This window comes from Alexandromys fortis, unplaced genomic scaffold (assembly GCF_014885135.2).
Source record: "Alexandromys fortis isolate MF-2015 unplaced genomic scaffold, M_Fortis_MF-2015_v1.1 scaffold_107, whole genome shotgun sequence".
Lineage (NCBI taxonomy): Eukaryota > Metazoa > Chordata > Mammalia > Rodentia > Cricetidae > Alexandromys > Alexandromys fortis.
In genome coordinates this window covers 2994959-3017163 of record NW_026067987.1, presented here as the reverse complement: position 1 = coordinate 3017163, position 22205 = coordinate 2994959, and the positions used below count along the sequence as shown (strand labels likewise).

Genomic DNA, 22205 nt, shown 5'->3' with positions numbered 1-22205 from the left:
TACTTTTTTTTTTTTTTTTTTTGCTGGGGGGTGGGGTGCTTAATGAGTGCTGTCTGCATGTATGTCTGCAGGCCAGAAGAGGGCGCCAGATCCCATTACAGATGGTTGTTAGCCACCATGTGGATGCTGGGAATTGAACTCAGGACTCTGGAAGAGCAGCCAGTGCTCTTAACTGCTGAGCCATCTCTCCAGCCTGCAGCTACTTCTTTTAAAACATTTAGCATTTCTTCTTAATTTTCTTAATCATGGCACTGATTGCTAAAGTGACTTTCCACTGCTAAGACTCAAAGTCAAATCTGTCAGACATAAAAACCAGTCATCAAGGAAACAAGATAATTGCAAACAACATAAAACATCCCTTCTGGTTATATGATATCCTCCTCTCCCCCTTTCCTCAAAGCCTTCAGAGTGTCTCCTCCAAACAGTGAGGGGCCAACCAGGTGTAAGGAAATGACAACCTATACCGTCTTTTGATGCTTTCGTTGTGAACCTAGCCTTTAGTGGCTAAGCCATCTTGCCAGTCCAGCCTAGAGTATTTCTAAGTGTGCTTTAGTTCTCATATGAAAACAGAAGGGAGGAAGGGAGCATGCTTTCTGAAAGTTAATCTTCAAAACTATGCTTTTGCTAACATCCAATGACTGTATTTAATTATGTGTTTTAATGTCTAGCACAGAAAAGACTAAAGAGTAATTGATTTCCATTGGTTAAAGGGGCGGGAGGCAGAGACTGGAGGATGGCAAATTTGAGACTAGCAAAACTGTCTATAGAGAGCAATCACAAGAGCAAGCAAGCTAGAAAATAGGAACTAAGCACCAAACTGATACAGTGAGACTACCTTTTTAAAAATTGCATTAAGATATGTGAACTTACTGGTGACTACTAAATTTAATATTTATTTTAATATATTATGTAAAATATGTTTTAACATATATTAATTACATAAATTTAATATTTGATTTGGGTTGTGGTGGCAACCTGTAATAGCAGCCTCAGAATTTGAGGCAGGATTGCCATGAGGTCGAGGCCAGCCTGAGCTAAACAGTAAGACCATTGTAAAGATATGTTTTCAAAAGTTGCAATTATAAACCTTGAATGTGAGCTGGTGTGGTAACCCACTGTAATTTCAGGATCAGGAGGCTGAGGCAGAAGGATGGTGAGTTTGAGATGACCACATGACAAAATGGTGCCCCATTTCAAATAACACCTCCAATAAAATCATTAAAAAAATCTCATAATCATATTTATGCAATGCAATAAATATGTTTATCTTGCCTTGAAAGTCCCTTAGACAGCATATGAAATACCAAATGTATCAACAGCCGTGTTTGTTAGCATAAGGAATATTATGGGGTTTTCCTTGGTGAATGCAGCTTGAAAGGGAAGCGTTGCCAAGAAAAATGTATGGAGTCAAAATGTTAATGAAGTTTAACAATCTAGCAATCTTGTAAGCTAATGACTTCCAGTTAGACTCGCACCTTTCTCCAACCTTCACTCAGGTTTAAGATGCTGTTGCCTGATTCAACCAGGGTGCCTGATTCACCGATAGTCTATCAGGGAAGAGGCTGGCAGGAACAATTAAGTACATGGAAGGAACTTGCCCCAGCTTCCAGTGGCTCAGCTTGCTATTATGTATCCATGTGAGAAAGTCAGTTTGTATCAGGTAGGGAGGAAATGCAGGAGAAACATACAGGTTTACCTTTCTGTAGTAGCCAGAAGCTTCTTTTAAATGACCCCTGACTGGAGAATGACCAAACTGACCTACACAGTGTTCAGTGGTGTTGAAAGGAACTAAAAGCCACTCAAACCTATCCCAATGTGAGGGTTACATTTGAGCCCCAAGCAGTCCACTTAAATGTAGTGCTCCACTGAAGACTTCATTTGAGGGAGTGTCTTCAAGAGCTGACGGAAAGCAACCAGCCACTATAAAGGTCAAACTCACTGTCTGGCACTGTAGTTTTTTAACAAAACGCAATGAAACATATGACCTTTAATTAAAACTTGATCACTTAGAAAGCCTGTAGTTTGTTAATGAATATATAAGCAAAAAAGACAACTCAGTCAAAACACAATGGTTACTTTGAATATTAATAAACGTACCCCATACAGGAGAAGCTGGGAACACGCCAATGAAGTTCAGATGGAAGGTAATTTGAAGACTCAGGAATTAATCACGGGGAAGAGGTGGACATTGGTAGGAATGGCCTGGCCTCATTGCTAAGCGAGGACTGCTTTGCTGATAGAATGTGTGTGTGCCTGTGAGTATTTACCTGAACGGTGCTAAAACATAAAAACCCTACAGATAAAACTTTGTCAAAGATTTTATTGGTGTTTCATGTTTGGTAGACTTAAATAAATAAAACAACTTTGTTGAACAGATTTTCTTTTAATACAGTATCTAGATGTACATGGACAACCAAATAATAGGAAAACCGCACAAATTAATGTTTTAACAAATTACAAATTGTTGGTAAAGATTATGTGCTTGGATTCAAAAGAAACAATACAATAGATGAATAGTCTCTCATTAAATCTTATAGATTAATCATTCGTTCTTTATATAAAACCAATACATCATAGTGGTAGAAATTTATCTCCCATTAACACTCCACATAAAACTGCTTCCCTCAGCATCCCTTCTCCATTCCTCATTAGTTGTCTTTTAAGTGGGAAAATAAGATTGAATTTATATTAGCAAATGAAAGTGCAAGTTTGTACAGCCGGGCTCGGCAGCAAAGGCGAAGAAAGACGACAAGAGACGAAGAGTTGATGGACGCCACCTAGACCAAGGGCATCCGAGGAGGTCCGTGTCCCCCCCACAGTCCACATCCCAGCATGTTTTCATTGCTCTGAAACGAGCAGAACCAAACTCTCTTCTGATCTAAAAAATATTAAATATTTATTTCCCCCACATCATTTGTGATCACGTAAGGCAAAGAGATAAGTCCCACCATCACCGGGGACAGCAGCAACATACAAACTCGAGGGATAGCCCGCGCCATCCTAAGAGTCTCACCGGAGTGTATCTACTAGAGCATATTCGCGAACTGCCATTGTTCTAATTCATCTGTCGGAAAAGGGAGCTTTTATAAATACATTACTCAAGAGGACAGCAGATTACTTTCTTGTTCTGAAAAAAAAAAAAAAAACAACAACAAAGTTTTCACATTTTCAACCTTGTCGGTATAGTCTCAGAAAGACTGTGGCAGCTGGGTCTTCTGCAGGATGCCCATGTACAAGCTGTGTCTAAGAGAGCCTGGTGGCCTGGCCATCTTCTGCCTCTACAAACAGCGTTTGCAGGAACATTTATGCAAGTAGGTTTGTTTAGACAACTCCCGTTTACTCTACTGGAGAGCAAAGCGGTACCCATTTTCAAGTATTACATTGTAAAAGGTATTTATTTTTGCCAATTTTATATACTGAAGTTTAAAAATGAAAAGATCTGTGTGAAAAATCAAGCTTTGTCAGTCTATTTTATAGTCAAATGCTTTTTTTTTAAAAGAATGCAGAAAAATATTGATTTGCTAAGAAGGAACACACTGGAAAAGCCACCTCAAGGTCTCGAGATAAGGAACATTGGCGAAACGATTAGAAAAGCTGCCCAGTCTGTTGTCTTTAGCTGGCTTTAATAAGTCTTTTCAAAATGATGGTCAAGAACTCTTTAGAATCTTTAGAAAACTGGAGAGAGGTGCTCCTTCGGAGCCTGAAATTCCATTAATTATAGAAAACGTTTGCTTTGGTTCTTCAGAGGAAATGTTCATATGACTTCTACATGAGGAGACAGAAAAGAGAACAGATTAACACAGATGAATCTAAAATCTCACTCACAGAATACTATGGCAATAGCTTACATTTATATATTTCTAAAATAAAATCACCATGACTTTATATAGTATCATGCATACATAAAGATAAGCAATTGTGGATGTATAGTTCAGCGGTAGAGTACTTGCCTAGCACACATGAGGCTCTGGGTTTGATCCCCAGCACCACAAAACAACCAAACGTAAACAGAACAGGAGAGTGTGTGGGTGTTCACAAGCACAGTCAAGTTAATGCCAGTACTAGGAAAAATGCATGCCCTTTCAATTCAGTTTAGGGAATATCATTGACTTAGAAACTCCATGCTTTGATAATTTAAATCCATAACCTCTAAGAAAACTACAATCATTTGTCTTGCATCCTCAGTTCAATGCTTGGGGCTCCAAACTTCAATGGAGGATGAAGGCATGCTTATTAATAAGTGGTCACCCAAGGGAACACTACACTGCTCAAGATCGGAAACGAGACCATTTCCCAGGGAAAGGTGGTGGAAGGGTGGGCGAGCACTAAGAAGGGCATGACAGCTTAAAGGATGATTTAGAACATGGGAAGAGAAGCAGAAAACCACATGGGAGGTTTTCCTTCCCGAAACAGCACCCGCCATGTTTGTTTCCACCAACAGAACATTAAACAGGCTTAACGATCACAAGGCCAGACCACAGGGGCTAGACACTCATTTTCACAGCCTAGAAGATGGAGTTTACTAAAGCCAGTATTAGCCTAGGGGAGAAGAGGGTAAGTTTCATTTGGGAACTGGCTCACCAGGGGCCTCTTCACTTGTTAAAGTGTTAAGAGTTCCCAGGCAAAACAGTTTGACTAGAGCCCTCTCTACAGACTCCATTTCAACATCTGGAATTGGGCCTGTTCTCTCCATAAGAACTGTATAAAGAATGCTGGTGATTGTGATCTGCTGGGAAGGCAGGCAGACAAAGCCGGGGCTTGCTGAGATAGACAACTGGGCCTCGTCCACTTATCCCTGACATAGCTGGGGTTGTGTCAAAGGAGCTAACGACCACTGAATTAGTAATATTTGACACTGCTTTCTATTTTGGCTACCGGTATAGCTATTGCTCTTTCTGCATGAAGACCTGGGGTCAGCTTGTCTTGAAGACTGTACAAGTGAGGCCCAGGTAGACTCAGTAGTCAAGAACGAGGAATGGAGGACCCTCAGACTCTGAGATCCTGGTGTAGAGTGCTGTTCTTACCCCTGCTATCCTAACTGGGCTGTGCTGTCTTTTATAAAGACAGCACTAACATACGAATCGAGGTTGCAAAACACAAGTGAGAGATAATGGCAAGAGAACCCAAGGGCGTCTTCAAGTGTTGATGACCTGAGGAAGAGGGACAAAGCCCCAGTTTTGTTTCCACTGAAGGAACTGGCCCAGTGGGGCATCAGCTATAGAAGAGTCTATGTCAATATGAAGTCTCTCTGATGCTTGGCACCCAGTGGTAGGTGCTCCCTGGGAGGGCAGAAAGGGCCTAGAAGTCGCCTGAAGCAACACAAAATTCAACTTCAAAGATCCATACACAATCTTTTCTACAGTGGCTACCTATACCCTCCAGGGACAAAACAACCATTTACCCTCTTTTAGGTATCAGTTCTGATGATTACAGGAGGCAGTGGAAGACGAGCTCACCTGCGGTCTGTTGTGTTTGCACACCATCTACCTGAGGTAGGGGCCCAAGTGTCCCTTCATCAGTAAAGGCCAAAATTGGTTTCAAAGGAATTTCTGGGCTCTCACTGTTGGTTAAATCTAATCTGGACGCCTTGGATCCAGAAGGTAAGTTTATGATCTCTTCAAAGTTTTCATTTTGAATAGACATCCCATTTTCATTTGGCTGCTTTTCCAAAACCGGAGAACTGGGGAACGTGCGAGATCAAAAATAGAAAGAGGTAGAATTAAGCTTATTTTTAGAGCAAAGAATTATTTTAAAATAAGTTTACAGCTTTGAAATGAAACAGGAACTCGGGGCCATAGGGATGGATCAGCAGGTGAAGGCACTTGCTGACACAGGATCCAAGCCTGATGACCTGAGTTTGCTCCCCAGAATCCATAAAAAGTGAAAGCTCTGACATTACAGAGCTGACCCCTAGCCCTGTGTATGTGTACCCCTAAATATTAACAAATAAGGATACACCGCTGACTGACCATATCACTATTAACAAATATGGGGGAGAGTTGGGGAGCGGTAACAAATTTGCATCTTAGATTAAAAAAACTTTTTTTTTTTTGCTCATAATGCTTATCAAATAGGACAATCTGCTAGAAAAGATCACTACCAAAGGTTATTAAGTTCTTCATTCTTTTTTCTTTCTTTTTGTTTTGAGACAGGGTATCTCTATATAGCCCTGGATGCCCTTGAACTCACTAAGCAGACCAGGCTGGCCTTGAGCACACAGAGATCCTCTGCCTCTGCCCAGGATTAAAGGTGTTCACCACCATGCCTAGATTTCAACTATTAAAGATAAATTAAATTACATATATTTGTGTCTGGACTTGTACATACACATGCCACGGTGTGAATGCAGAGGTCAGGGGGCAACTTGCAGGAGAGAGTTTTCTCCTTCCAACATGTGCGTCCTGAGGGTGGGACTCAGGCCATCAGGGTCGGCGACAGTCACCGCTACTTTTGTTGGTCCATTTTGTTGGTCCCACCCTTTCGAGCTCTATGTGCTTCTGGGCATAGTGGTAGATAACTATAATCTTAGCACTCAGGAGACCGAGGCAAGGCAGGGGGATCTCTGCAACCTTGAGGCCAGCCTGGTCTCCATAGTGAGTTCTAGGCCAACCGGTGTGAGTCCCCGATCCCTATAAAATTCTGTACGCTTTCAGTGACGACTCCGCTATGGGAAAGAAGACAGGTGAGGAAAGCGGCTCCAGGACTTGGCGAGAATCCTGCGAAGGATGCAAAGGGCATGGAAGAATCCTTAGCCGTGGCTGATGAGAATGTAATTAGTTCTCTTGTCTCTATATGTCTCTCTCTGTTTTATTTATTTTTCTTTTTTCCTGAGATAGGGTCTCACCCTGTTCACTCTGTAGGCCAGGCTAGACTCAATGGAATGTAGCCAAGGATAATCTCGAGTTTTGGATATTTCTGCCTCAATCTTCTGAGTGCTGGGATTACAAGTGTGTGCCACTGCGCCCTGCTGTCTTGTTTTTATTTCTTTTGTGTGTTCTTCTTTGTCGTTGAGATAGGGTCTGACTCTGTAGTCCAGGCTGTCCTCAAATTAGCAGAAATTTAATTGCTTGAGTTTCTACATGTTGGAATTACAGGCATGAACCAACCATCATACTGATTTTGTTTTTAACACAGTCTTGCTATGTAGTCCTGACCAGCCTCAAATTTGTAGCAATCTCCTGCCTCAGCTTCTTCTTCTTTTCTTTTCTTTTCTTTTCTTTTTTTTTTAATTTTTCGAGACAGGGTTCCTCTGTAGCGTTTTTTGGTTCCTGTCCTGGAACTAGCCCTTCTAGACCAGGCTGGCCTCGAACTCACAGAGATTCGCCTGCCTCTGCCTCCCCAGTGCTGGGATTAAAGGCGTGTGCCACCATCGCCCGGCCTCAGCTTCTTTCTTAAGTGCTGGGATTATTGTACCTAGCTTTTCAATATAACAAAAGCATTGGCATTCAAAGCTCTCAGTACAGGATGAACTGACTCTTCCCCCTACCCCTTTCTCCCTGACCCGAGCTTTGTGCTCTCCCTGTAGTCCAAGCTGGCCCTGCGTTTTTATCCCGCTGCTTCAGCCTTCCAAGAAGCAGGGATTGGAAGCTGGTGCCAATAGGGCTGCCTGCAATATTCTTTAATAGTCACTCAAACCTCACCATCAAGAGTGAGGAAAAAGGTGATTTCCTTTTTCTCAGAGTTATAATCTCTGCACAAAACTGTTCCAGTAAAACTCTGGCACTCCCCCTGGGGGCGAGGACGCAGTGCTTGGCACTGTATGTGGTGATGAGAAAGGCCTCAGTCTTTAACTCACCTCTCTGTGGTCACCTCTGATTGCTGTAGAGTGACTCCACGTGGGTTGTCTGCAGACTCTCCATTTCCTGGGGAGGTCACACGTGGTAGTGCAGACACCTCTGGACACACCAAGGACAGCAAAGTTAATAATCTCCTCCAATGAAATCCAACCCCGAGGAACCAGAACTTGGATATCTGACTTGACTTGACAACGCACTACTGATGGGATGCTGAGCAGGTCAAACCCTAATCCTTCCTGGATAACGGGACCCGCCTGGCTAGCTACTGTGAGCACTAAATGCGTTAACACGGGCAAAGTTCTTACTGCTCAGCAGCCTGAAGGGCATAAATAAATGTTACTATTAGTTCTGGACACACACACACACACACACATTTCACAAATGGAAGCCCACAGTGTGCTGTCCCTAACTTTGCCAGCTAATTTGCGACTGATGTTGGAGTCCAGCTTAACATTATTGACATCTTACTTAAATCTAGGATGGGCTAAATTAAAGTTCTATAAACCTTGATAGCCCATGCCAATGGTAACTAACGTTCTTGGAAAGACCACGTCACGTAAGCGGCTGGGTGTGGTGGAATCCCTGAATGGCGTGCACGAGGCTGTAGATTCGATCCTGAGCAAAGCAAAACTGCGATAGGATTCATATGCAGAGAAACACAGCTAGAGTCTCAGCAGCTAAGCATGTGTCCTCCACTATCCAAGAATCACACACAGAAATAAAACTATCTTAACTAGACAGAAGGATGAAAGCTAAGGTTAATTTCATTTTTATTTAAGCTTGTTTTAAATTCTCAGGAAACAATAATCCACCCCAAAACCACAGTATATGAACAAGTTACAATGAGACCAGCACACTTTGAATTTTATCTCTCTTTTGAAGTCAGGACTAATAGAAATAATGTTTAAATCTTTATTTTTTTGAGACTCTTCATAAATGCAAGTTATGAACATGTAAATTTCAGCTGGAACATAGGCTTGTAATCCTGGCACTTGGGCGTCTGAGGGAGGAGGCAAGGAGTTCTAGATTACCCTCAGATGTATAGTGAATTCAAATCCAGACTGCAGTACAGAATAAGACTCTAGTTAACAAAACCCCAAACAGACAGACAGACAAACCCTATCCAAATGTGTACATTTAAAGCCCTTAGAGAGAGATGACTCAGCAGTTAAAATCAACCATGTCAGGCAGTTCAACCAGTAATAACTCTGCTTCAGGGGAACGGACACGCTTTTCTGGCCTCTGTGAGTACACACAGTTACACAGACACACATACACACAAAGATAGATGCTCATAAACACACACAGACACATACATAGATACACAGACATACATATAGACACACAGATAGACATTCATATATACATACACATACACAAACAGATACACACATACACACAGATAGATGCTCATACACACACGAACACAGTCACACATACATACAGATACACAGACACACACAGATAGACACTCATATATATGCACACAGACACAGACAGACAAGACATACAGATACACACACATAGCAGACACACACAGACATGCATACAAACAGATACAGAGACATCCAGACGACATACACAGATAGACACTCATACATACATACACATACACAAACAGACACAGACATATAGATACACACACATAACAGACACACACAGACACACATATACAGATAGACACAGACACACACATGGACAGACAGACAGACACACACACAGCAGACAGAAACAGACATATGAATCTTAAGACACTCTTGCAGTCCTTAGAGAAGAACTGTATGCAGCCCTCACGCACTCTGACCTCCACAGTGACATCTCAACTGACTCGAACTCACCGAGAGAACTACCTGTCTTTCCAGTGAGAACTCCCTTGGTTATGTCACCGTTTCTTTGTTCAGCAGTTTTCTAGATAAAGGAGAAAAATCAACGTAAAAATTTTAAATGAAGTTCCCAGTGGTAGAGTGCTTCCTGGGCACCTGTAAGGACCTGGGTTTGACCTCCAAGGGGATGGGGGTGTGAAGGAGAGAGAGAGAGGAAAGAGAGAGAGAGAGCTAGCATGGCACAGGCCTGTAGTCCCTGCACTTGGGAAGAGCAGGGGGAGGAGGCTGTAGGTTGTTCAAGGTCAGGTTCAGGAGACCCTGTCTCACAGAACAAAAGGGCAGCTAGGAAAGGCCAGGACAGCACCTTGTCTGCTGGCTCTGTCCTCCGAGTTCTCTTCATAATCTCTTCAAGTCGCTGCAAAAGAACACATAAGAGTGGGTGAGATGCAGAAAGCACGCCGGCCTGGTCCATTCTGGCAATAACACAGTTCACGGTTCTCCACCCTAAACGGAGTTATTCATAGAGGCCGGAGCCATTTTAGCTTCTGTGGCAGAACTAACTACTTTGGGGAAGGTGCAAACTGGCAGCTTTCTTGGAATTAATAATACCGAAGGCCGTTTCTTAGGCAAGGGGAGAACATTTTGTTCTTGACCAAAAGTTCTAGTCTCTTGGTCTTCAGGCAGTTTGAGATCCAGGAAGGAAGCGGAACCATGCTGGCTCCAGGTTTCTGCCCCAGACCTACCTTCTTCCTCTCCAGACGCTCCTGCTCCTCTCTCTGGAAATGCTTCTCCCGTTCCTGCCGGACCCGCTCTGCCTCCTCCCGGGCTCGGGCTTCTTCTTCTTTCTGAGAACAAGTTGCTTCTGCTGCTTATCCCCAGTCTAGCTCAGCGGCAACCCAGCTCCCCCCACTATCAGGCAGAGGCATGGCAACCACAGGCGGAGGCCCTGATGATGTGCAATACCGTCCTCCTCGTGGAGGTGTCCCGCCCCCTTTCTAGAGAAGGCCCCCCTTGCCTGCCTGGCACCTGCTTGGCAGCCCGGATCACCTGGGAGCAGGCCCCTCTGGAGCAGCTGTCAGTATACGCTTTGGGCCCACACCTGCTTTGCACGCCGCTCATCTGCGAACAGCCCCAGTCTGGGGCAGGGCCCATACCTGTTTCTGCAGGCGCTCTGCCTCCTCCCTCTCCCACCGCTCCCGCTCCTCCTCAGCCAGGCGCAGGGCCAGCTCTTCTTTCTCTCGGGCCTGCTCGGCTTCCAGCCTGCGGGATTCTTCTTCCCGGCGACTTCGCTCTTCGGCCACCCTTCGAGACAATTCCTCCATCTTTTGTCTGGGAAAGGACAAGAATGAAGGCATATGATGACACTTCCTTGAAGAGAGGCCAGATATGGCAAAGGCAGTAGTTCAAAGATCTGGAGGGAAGTCCCCACTTCGGTTACATTCTAATAACCTAGTTATGGAACAATCCTCCCTCTCCAGCTTCATTTCTGCCACAAGGGGCACACAACCACTGGCATTCTGGGGACTACTTGTCTTTTCAGATGGTCTACAATTCATCTTTAAACGGGGGAGACTGAATACTTGAACATAGTGGAGTTTTAGTAATAATCATTAACCAATAAAAATAACCATTAAGTCCCCACTCCTCAACAAGAAATCAAAATTAAAAAAAATCCACGTGTATGGGTATTTTGTTTGTATGTGTGTTTGTGTATTAAATGTGTGTCTAGTGCCTGTAGTGGGCACCTGATGCCCAGGAACTAGTTACAGATGGTTGTGAGCCACCATGTGGTTGCTGGGAGTCCAACCCAGGTCTCTGGAAGCGCAGCCAGTGCTCTTAACTGATAAGCCACCTCTCCAGACCAAGGGAAACATTTTAGGATGAGTTAATAATGTTTTGTGCCAGGTCAGGAGAACAGGCCATGGAAGCCTCCCATGGAATGAAGGGTGAGCACAGCCAATACGGTGCCCCTAACCAGGCCTGAGGTCCCCCCACCTCTGTCTAGGACAACTGTTGACATCAGCCTTACTAGCCCCAGAAAGTGTCCAGTTAAGCAAACCATCATAGCGTTAACTATCAATCTGACGGAGTCTGAAGACCTGAGCTAGGAGTCCCTCACTTGAGTAATTGTCTAGATCAGACGGGACCGTGGCCATGTCTGTGGGGACTGTCGTGATGGTTGGCTGTGTAGCAGAGCCCTGGTCCACTGCAGGCTGTGCTGCATATGAAGGCGAGCAAAGCGCAGCCCTGGGAGCAAGTCAGAGCGCAGCATGCCCCAGTGGCTTCTGCTCCAGCTTCCTGCTTGAGTTGCTGCCCTGGCTCTCCTCAAAGATGGACCATGACCTGGAAGAGTATCCCAAATGAGTTGTTTTCTCCCCTAAGTTGCTTCAAATGGGAGCGTTTTATCAGAGCAACAGAATGAAACTAGAACACCTTCCCTGGTTGTGGAGGTTTGAACAAGAATGGCCCCACAGGCTCATATGTTTGGATGCTTCATCATCAGGAAGTGGCACTGCTTGGGAGGGATTAGGCGGTGTGGCCTTGCTGGAGGAAGTGTGTCACGGGGTGAGTGGGCTTTGGGTTTCAAAAGCCTAAGCCAGGCCCAGTGTTACTCTCTCTTCTGGCTGTCTGTGGCTCAGGATGTCTATAGAACTCTCAACTACTTCTCTAGCACCATGTCTGCTTGTGTGTCGCTACGAGAATGGATTAAATCTCTGAAACTGTAAGCATGCCATAATTAAATGCTTTTCTTTATAAGAGTTTGCTGTGGTCATGGTTGGTACCAGGAGTAGGGTATCCAGAGTTCCTCTTTCTAAGGTGAGGTTTTTGCATCTGACCCTTCCTACCACCAAGAAAGAAGCACAATGCTTAGTGGGCCTATTTGGATTCTGGAGACAGCACATTCCTCACTTGGGTATGTTACTGTGGCCCATGTACCAAGTGACTTGGAAAGCTACGAGCTTTATGTGGGCCTGGAACAGGAGAAGGCTCTTCAGCTGGTCCAGGTTGCTGTCCACTTGTACCATAGGATCCAGAAGACCTGATGGTACTGGAGGCATCAGTGGCAGATAGGGATGCTAACTGGCGACTTTGACAGACTCCTATAGGTGAATCACAGAAGAGACCTTTGGGACTTTAGAGCAAGGCTCTGCCATCATCTGCAAACAACTATTTTGTCTTTGAAAGACAGCTGTTGGCTATTTGGTCTTAGTGGAAACTAAACATTTGACAATGGGCTGTCCACAATGAGCTGGTGGGATCAGACCCACTAAGTTATAAAGTAGGGTGTGCACAGCAGCAATCTGTTATCAAATGGAAGTTTATACATGATTGAGCAGGTCCTGAAGGCACAAGCAAGTGACATGAAGAAGTTGCTCAAATACCTATGGGTTCTATTCCTGGTTTGCTACAAAGCAGGTACTTGTAGCCTCATGGGGTGTGCCCTCTAATTGGGTGACTGAGGAAAGAGAAGACTAGGGCCTGGTTTACTGATGGTTCTGCACATTATGTAGGTACCACCCAGAAGTGGACAGCTGCAGCATACCAGGGGAAAACCCCGGAACACACTGGTGAAGGGAAATCTTCACAGTCTGTAAACGTCTCTGCCTGGGCATGTGCACATACATTTCCCAAGCATTCAGAGAACAGGAGGGCTATGTAAAATGTATGCAATTGCTTGAATTAAATCTAATACTTTTTCCTTCCTTTAAACCTTTGCTTATCCATGTTGGTATGTTGTTATTCAGAAGAAATTTTGATTTTAAACATAGTTCTGGGGATGTAGAGTGTTTGCCTACCGTGGACAAAACCCCAGGTTCGATACCCAGAACCAAATAAACCAGGCAAGGCACATAGCTGTAGCCTCAACACTCTGGAGAAGGAGCAGGAGGAATGGAAGGAAGGTCAACACATTGTTGGCCGTAGGGCAAGTGTGAGGGCATGTGCAACCTTTACCTCTCCAGCTCCTCTTTCTCCCTCCTCTCCTTCTCCTCCTTCTCCCTCTGCTCTCTGGCTAGCCGCCTCTTCTCAGCCAGCAGCCTCGTCGCCTCTTCTGGGTCAGTGGTGCCTGCAGAAGCCTTGGGAACAACAGCGGCAGCCGCAGTAGATGGTGGTGTTGAGATCGGGGCTGGGTCCAGAGCTGGAGCAGGGGTTGGGCTTGGAACAGGGGCAGAGACTGGAGCAGCTGTACAAACAGGTACAAGGAGAACACCAAATAGAACAAAACAAAACTGGCCTTCCCCATGCCCCAGGCCTGGGATTCATCATTCTCAAAGAAAAGGGAACATCCACCGCTGTGTGTGTTCTCACGGTTTCCCTGCCTTCTGTCTATCTGTAACCAGGCAACCGGTAGCAAAAACTGCATATGTAAGTGAGACATTCAACAGAGATCACACTCTGTCACCAAGTCTTATTTTTATAGTGGTTAAATCAGTTAACAACATCTACAAATGTGTACTGGGAGCCTTGTGTTAGGCTTTGAGGGACTCTACTCTGAGCAAAGTCGAGATGAGGGTTCCATTTGCCTTCTGTCACATGACGACTACCCCTATGCTTTGGTGACTTTGTTGCCAGAGTATGAAGCCTTTGAATGAGCATCCTTAGCACCCAGGCCACATGTCTAGGACTCAGGCCAGGCAGGCGACACCCAAAGAAGAGGCTCCTTCTATTTTGATTAATCTGTGAAATCTTTTTTTTTTTTCTTTTTTGAGACAGATTTCAGAGATAGCCCAGAGTAGCGTCTAATTCATGATCTTCCTGCTTTAGCTCCCTGACTATGGAGATCACGGTGTGCACCATTCTCTTTTTCTGGTCAGCTGTGGTGGTGTACACATTTAATCTCAGTACTTGAGAGATAGCTTGGGACACACAGTGATACTGTCTCGAAGAATCTACCCAGAGCTATCTCAAGACCCGAGACACTAGGACAGCCTTGTCAGGGCAGGCACACTAGCTGTCCACACACGCATAGGGCAGAATATCTTCAACCGTGTTTAGAAGGTTTAGGTTTAGGAAGATGACTGAGGATGCTACTTGAGTTGTCATGACTACACATGATGGCGTGACACCAGGACTTGGTGCTCTGGAACCCGGGACTTCACCACCCACACCCCACCTACCCCCGCCCTGCTTTTTAGCCTTACAGCTCTACTCAATCCACAGATCCTTTTCTCCCTCTCCTGCTCTTTCCTGTCCTTGGGATTGAACCTGCAGCCTCGTGTGTGCCAGACAAGCACTCTCTGACTGAGCTACACACCCAGCCCTTCGTCTACGTTTCACTTGTCATCTCGGACAGGCCTTGAGAGCTTGTGCTTCGGTCTCCATCACAGCTGGGATTACTAGTAGGAAGCAGGGCCCGGTCCTTTCACGGGCATTTTGCTTCTTGGGGTCCTCATCTCCTTCTGACTGAAGCCAGCACTGGGTTCTTCTTCCACACTCTAACATGTCAGCTTGTTCTGGTCCCCATCCTCAAGCTTCAAATTCTATTTTATATGAAAATATTTCAACAAGAAAATATGACTTCCTAGTTCCCAGGTGATTTTGTATTTCTGAATAAAACTGACTTATCTTGCAGAAGACAATCATTAGGTTTCCTAATCTTGGTTGGATGGTTTATTCCTTCACCTCATCCTCTGATCCAGTAGATCTGAGATAAGGCCAGAGACCTATAGATTGAAAAATTCTGGAGGCAATAGTTTAAAACTATTTTTAGAAATCCTTTGAAGATCTTTTAAAAAACAGAGTAGTCTGGGAAGTAGTTTGGAGAGCTCGCCTGGCAATGGCAGAGTCTGCTACCCAGGACCTCATAAAACCAGCCCTGAAATCCTAGCAACTTGGGAAGTAAAAACAGAAAGATAAGATGTTCAAGGTCGGGGTGGAGAGATGGCTCATTGGTTAAGATCACTGGCTGCTCTTGCAGAGGACCAAAGTTCAATTCCAAGTACCCACATGGTGGCTCACAACCACCTGTAACTCCAGGTCCAGGGGATTTGATGTCCTCTTTTGACCCCCACAGATACCATACACACATGTGGCAAACAGATATACATGCAGGCAAAACATCATACACAAAAAATAAAAATATTAAAACAATCTTCAAGGTCATCTTTGGCCACACAGCACAGTCACAATACAGAGTGGAGGAAGGGAGAAAGTGGAAGAGGAGAAAAAGTAGAAAGAGAGAAGAGGGAGGAGAGAAGAGAGAATGAGAACATGAAGTTCAAATATCCAATAAGAAAAGAAAGGCTTTTGTCTGAAAAGGGCAAACACAGAGAACACAGCCCACATCCCAGCACCAGTGGGTCCATTCTCACCAGGGTCAGCTGGCTCCGCAGGTGTCCCCTCCTCAGCGGTGACTTCCTCTACCTTCACCAAGGGTGTTCTGCCCTTTACCGGAGGCTCACTGGCAACCTTCTTCTCAGGGTCTTTTTTCTCAGACTCCACTTTGACTTCTCTCTTGACAGGGCGGATGTTGCCGGGGGATGAGGGATGGGCCTGAGCGGAAGCAGCTTTGGCTGAGCCAGGAGGCAAGGAGGATGCCGGTCGGGGTGTGCCAGGCAGATGAGGCATGGACTTGGATGGAAGCCTGGGCAAGAAATGACAAGGACGATGGGTGTGTCAGGACGGGCTTACCAGAACCAGAGCACCCACAAGTGGACGCAGATGCTTCAGATGTGAGTATTTTTCTGTATGTGATAAATGCAGAAAGGAGCCCCTAAAGAGGCCTGTTCCTTTTCCCTTTTGCTTACAGGAAGCTTGTTATTACTTGAGTCAAAGGCAAATGAGTGAGCATGGTAGACATTAAGAACAGATGCTAATTCTCCATTGTGAGCACTCCCACCAGCATCCTCCAGGACACTCACCAAAGGCGGGCCGGAGCTGGAGCTCTTGCTTTGGGATTAGATGGAGACAGGGTCCTTCGGAAGCCAGAGGAAAAGTGGAAGGGGCTGTGTTCTCTTTCCCGCTCTCTTTTATGGCTCTGGGTTCAGAAAAACTCAATAATTAAAATTTTTGAGTGACATAATCATACTCAATGATATCCAACAATGAGTTACTAACCATCTTGTGTTTTAAAGGATTTAGGACAATTTCTAAACCACCACTATCACACACACACACATACACTCCACTTCAGGAAAAGGCCTGTTAGCTCATGGCTGAGCATCATAACTAGATTAACACGGATGACATGAATGAAGTAGATCCAGATGGATGATTTGGATTGTTTTTGTCAAAAAGCGGGGGGGGAGGGGGTTGGAGGGAGTAAAAGAAAGGGGGAAATGACATAATTACATTATAATCTCCAAAAAAGAGAGAGAGAAAATAAAGGAAAAACATAAACTTTTAAAAATCACCTATACTTCTGTCTAAAATTACCTGGGGTGAATCTACCTTGTCTCTTACATATGTTAAAATGAAAGTCATTTTCTTTTATCGTTAATTTTTAATTTTCCTTTTTGCCATACTGGGGATTGAACTCTAGGCTTCATGCAAGCAAGGCAAGTGCTGAACCAGTAAGCCACACTGCCAGTCTGTCTGTCTGTCTGTCTGTCTCTTTCTCTCAAAAAAAAAAAAAAAAACACCTGTTAAGCACAACATCTACTTTTTTATTCTTTAGTCGTTTTCTTATTTTACTCTGGAAAATATTATTGCTAAGTTGTTAAAAAAAAAAAGTTTGTGCCGGGCAGTGGTGGCACATGCCTTTAACCTAGCACTTAGGAGGCGAGGCAGGTGGATCTCTGTGAGCTTGGGGCCAGCCTTGTCTACAAAGCGAGTTCTAAGACATCTAGAGCTGTTATACTGTTCTATAGAGAAACTTTGTTTCAGAAAAACAAAACAAACAAAACAACAACAAAAGAAAAGAAAAAGGTTTACATGCCTGTCATTTCAGACACACAGTCCCCTTTTCTGTGGCTATTGTAGACAAGTCCTTATATAAGGCCGTCAGTCTCCCCAAGGAAAGTGGGGCTAGGGTGAGGGCGTTTGGGCTACTCTTTCCTAGAAAGAGATCTAACAGTGAGTCAACACATCAGTCCTCCCTGATGGCTGACTAAGAAGTCAGCCAGAGATCTAGTCTACCACACAAAGAGAAGCCAGGAGAAGCACTCTGAGGGGCTAAAGTTAACAGGGAATAGGCAGAGGAAAAGGGTATGAGGAGGGGGAAGGGGAAGCCTAGACAAGTGTCTGAAGAATCTCAAGCTGAGGGAGAGAGGATGGAAGAGGGAAGGAACGAAGGAGGGAAAAAGACAGAAAAACTGAAGGATCTGAGACTGCGACCTGTTATGGGTAGCAGGGAGGCTGGCTGGCCATCTCTGTGGAAAAGCGAGGTCAAGGGAACAAGGGACCAGGCAGAGAAGGCCCAGCTAGGAGCTGCCCATGCACCTCCTCTCCTTTCCCATAAGGGACAGTGGCAATGCTCCTCCCCTTCACCTTTGATGTTCCTTCCAATTGCTCTCCTACCTGCCTGAGTAGCGCCCTAGCTCACTGACTGGGCTGCATGAACTATTTCCACTGTCTCTGTTGAGTTCCTACCACAGAAGAACTGAAGGTAAGAGGGACCTTCCCCATGGGGTGGGGCCAGTTCTATGGAACCCTCTGCCCCATCTTGAATTCCCAAAGAGGGGGTGGGGCCTTGAAGGGCAGCTGTTGTCTCTGGGTGGTAAAAGCTGCAGCCCCCAGATGGGCCTCTCCTGAGTAGCATACAAAAGCCGGCAGGTATGAGCCAGCATGCCTCCAGGAGACTGAAGCTAGGATGGAAGGCCCACCTTTCTTCCTAAGAGAAGTGCTCAAGTACCAAGTCAAGTCCTTTCTTCCTCCTTTAAACATACGTTTACTTATTGGCTTATTACTTTGTGAGGTTCCTGGGCATGGAACTCATAGCATCATGCTTGCCAGCAAGTGCCTTTATCTGCTGCTCGCTCATTTCCTGGTTCGTGTGTGTGTGTGTGTGTGTGTGTGTTTGAGACAGGATCTCTCTGTGATGTAGCTCTGACTGTCCCTAAACTCACTATATAGATCAGGGTAGCTTTGAACTCACAGAGATCCACCTGCCTCTGCCTCCCAAGCATTGGCATTAAAGGTGTGTGCCACTATGAGCAGCCTGTAAAAATATTTTGATTTGGCTTAAATCAGATCAAGGAGAGCAGAGTGGCAAGTCAAAAAGGGCAGCACGACGTGGGGGATTTGGGGCTTTCTGATCATCTGGGTTTTCCGAGTCAGGGCCTGGGGAAATGAGCAATGTCCTTGACAATGTTTTCCTCAAGGCAATAAGGAGCTGCTGACTTCCTTCCTGCTCCTTAGCCACCAGGGGCTGTGAGAGCCCACACTGGGGACTGGTCCTTCCCTTTCCAATTCTTCTGTTGCTCTTACATCCGGCCACCTGTCTGGGCAGCACACACACTCCTGGTTTTAATCCTGGTGTGAGTCTCTACAATCTTTCCTCTGAACCTGCTCCACATGCTGAGAACACACACACGCTGCTCAAACCTGGTTGACGACCAACACGCAGGGACTTTACTGTCTGCAAAAGAACAACCTTGAGCTCTCCTATTTCCTGATTTTAAGATATATTCCAAAGGGGTAACAGTTACAACAGTAGGGTGCTGGGATATATAACCAGGCACGTAGACCAACAGACGATAATAAAGATTCTAGAGACTGTAGCCCAGACCACTCAACAGGAAGGAACAGTCTTCAGCAAATGGCACCAAAGTAGTAGGAAAAACAATGAAACTGTACCCTTTATACAGCACACAAACATGAACTCAAAATGGATAAAGATGCAAACATTGGTCTTGAACCTGTAAAAAGGGGCTCACAACTAGAAAAGTTTCATGCCATAAGACTCGTTACTAATTTATGGACCCAAAGCAAGGCAACAATACAAGAACGGGCAAGTGAGCATCAGAAAAATTGCTATAGGTCAAAGTCACAAAAGACTGAAGAGGTGACCTATGCTACAGAAAAACACACTTGGAAAGCTTATCTGATTCAGAGCCATTATCTGGAATAAATAAAGAACTCCCACAATGCAACAATCCATTATCTTATTTCAAATGGGCTTGGGCTGGGGGTCACTGGAAAAGCAATTCCCTTACCTGTGCAAGGCCCTCACTTGGATCATCAGCAACACACACGTACAAACACAAACATCTCTCTAAATGCATACACCAACTGCCAGTATTTTTCTGAAATGTGTGCCATGCTACTGATCACTAGAGATGCAAATCAAATTCATAATGAGATATCACTCACATAGACTAGATTTGATATTATAAGGACAAAAATGGGAAATAGGAAGTATTGGCAAGGATACGGAGAACCTGGAGTCCTGGCGCGTGATTGGTAGGAATGGGAAATGCTAGTCACTATGCAGAACACTGTGGTGCTTCTTCAAAACTAATACAGAATTGAGGGGATTCTACAACTCTAGCCTTGGTGTGAGCATGTGTGTGTGTGCTATGCCTACCCATGTATGGAAGTCAGGGGTTGATGACAATCAGTCGGCCTTCTGTTTTAAGATGGGGTATCCTACTGCACCTGGAACTTGTCATTTCAGCTAGACTGGCTAGCCAGTGTCTATCTAGCCTATGTCTGTGCCCCAGAGCTGAGGTTACAGAGGCATAAGGCCCCTCTTGTCTTTTATGTTGGTGTCTGGACTCAAGTCTTCACACTTGCACAGCAAGCACCTCATGCACCATGCCATATCCTAGCCCATGCACACATGCTTTCAATAAATTAATTTTTCAGTTCATTTACATCATTAGCTGCTTTCCAGATATTCAATATAGACAATCAGTACTGGATGCCATGCTGCAGAACTAGAAGTCATTTTTCTGACACTAGTATTCTCCTAAATATTGGATCGTATAGCAATGAAGAGTCTGATCACACAGAGAGGAGGTATTAACGCACAACCAGAAGGGGCGAGAGGTGACCCTTCATTCGTCAGTCACAGTCAACCGTCAACCTCACTTTCTAAAAGCGCCGAGTCTTGTCCTTCCGTAAACGAGCACTAACTGTTCTGCTTTGCTATCACCCTTTGTCCACAGCCTGGATCTCCACAGCTAAAGAAGTGAAACTTCACAGACGTCAAAAGTAGGCTCAGCTCACCTTTGGTTACAGGGCCAAAAGCCTGTCTGAGTTATGAATCAAACTCTGAGAAACTTTGCTGTAGGTAAAATCATCAAGTTCTCACAGCTCTCAAATCCACCTCTAAGCAAAACCCACCAAAGATCAGAATTGCTGTCTGGCTAGTTTTTTTTTTTTTCCCCCAAAGGTTCCAGCCTCTCATGACGAGGGTCATACTTTTATCCTGCAGACATGCAATGACATGTGGTGGACTGGGGACTCATTATGACTCAAGTCCAGGGTTCAATACCATAGAACAACATATTTCCAACCACAGCAAATAAACACGCAGTTTAAACAAAGATGAGGATGGATTCCCAGAGACACACAAATGAGCTCACTTCATTTATAGCAGCATCAGCCAAACATGTATCCAGTTCCCTTGTCAGGAGTAACAAGTACGCATACCATCCTTCACTTCACAAACCTGCAGTGTACAGCTCACTAGCCTTTCAAGAAGCGCCTACTGAACCAAGAATGCTTCCAGACACTTCTCCTCACCTCGTTTTAAGACACAGGCTTTGACAGGAATAGACAGACATCCACATCTGGTTCTGAGTGAGCCACCTACAGAGTAAAGCCAGTGTCTGGAGATGGGTGGGATAAATGGTCAGGGCAGCAGGCCAGGCCCACTTCCTTGCAAAAGCAACTTGGTTTTTGATTTTCAAAAAGTATCCTAACCACTTATTTACAGAGACGGCCCAGCGGAACAGACTTGCCATGCATTTGTACTCGTGCAAAGAACAGTTTCATCCTCCAGTTTAAATGTGTAGGGAGAAGCAAATCAAGTGAGAGGTGGTGATGGGCTGGAGCGCACAGCCAGCTGGGTTTAGAACGGGCAGGATGGTGTGCCGCAGTCATCTCATCTTGTCCCCAGAGCGTACCTTAGGGCAGAGCCTGCTCTGCACAGAGACAGAGCGACTCCCAGACACCAGCTTCTCCACACACTACTCACCGCTAATCCGTGAGTGGTCCTCCTTCGTGCGGAGCCCTCGGGCGGAGTTACAAAGAGTTTTGGCCGATCCGCGGGATTTCTAGAGTGTGGAGCTTTGAAGGGCGTGATGATGGGGCTGCAAGACGCTGAACGAGGACAAATGGGGGTGACTAGAGTGCAGGTGAATGGTTTTACACACAAGAGTGCCAGGGGAGCAGGTGAAGAAAGCCAGGGGTAGGTTCAGGAGGAGGAGCAGAGCGGAGACGGAGAGAAAAGTAGAGAGAAGAAGTTACTACCTAATGGCACCCGGTCCATGTTCCTCAGCTCTCCGTATACATGTGAGTCCGTGAGGTGCCTAAGTAAAAGACCTGGAACACAATGCTACTTGTCTGTTTCAGTTGTGACTAAAGACACAGAAACAACCCAGTATTTGTGGACAGTGGCAGCCGTGTTTGATTATGAACCAATGGTTCTGCTACGACCCTGTACCAGTGATGGCATTTTTATATGGTGGCTGGTGTCTGA

At 45.2% G+C, this 22205-nt stretch overlaps 1 protein-coding gene across 3 annotated transcripts in view; it reads right to left on the bottom strand.

Moving 5' to 3' along the window:
* Nucleotides 1-2300: 2300 nt before the first annotated feature.
* Map7 (microtubule associated protein 7) overlaps nt 2301-22205 on the bottom strand; it is a 132655-nt gene continuing 112750 nt past the window's right edge. For all 3 annotated transcript variants that reach the window (XM_050159479.1, XM_050159480.1, XM_050159481.1), the window contains exons 8-18: nt 21702-21826; nt 16480-16595; nt 15931-16202; nt 13574-13802; nt 10774-10948; nt 10363-10464; nt 9984-10034; nt 9635-9704; nt 7796-7895; nt 5457-5680; nt 2301-3765 (exon numbers count right to left, since the gene is read on the bottom strand). In XM_050159479.1, coding sequence (XP_050015436.1) covers nt 3755-3765; nt 5457-5680; nt 7796-7895; nt 9635-9704; nt 9984-10034; nt 10363-10464; nt 10774-10948; nt 13574-13802; nt 15931-16202; nt 16480-16595; nt 21702-21826 — 1475 coding nt within the window. In that variant the 3' untranslated portion in view covers nt 2301-3754. The remainder of the gene's footprint in view (nt 3766-5456; nt 5681-7795; nt 7896-9634; nt 9705-9983; nt 10035-10362; nt 10465-10773; nt 10949-13573; nt 13803-15930; nt 16203-16479; nt 16596-21701; nt 21827-22205) is intronic.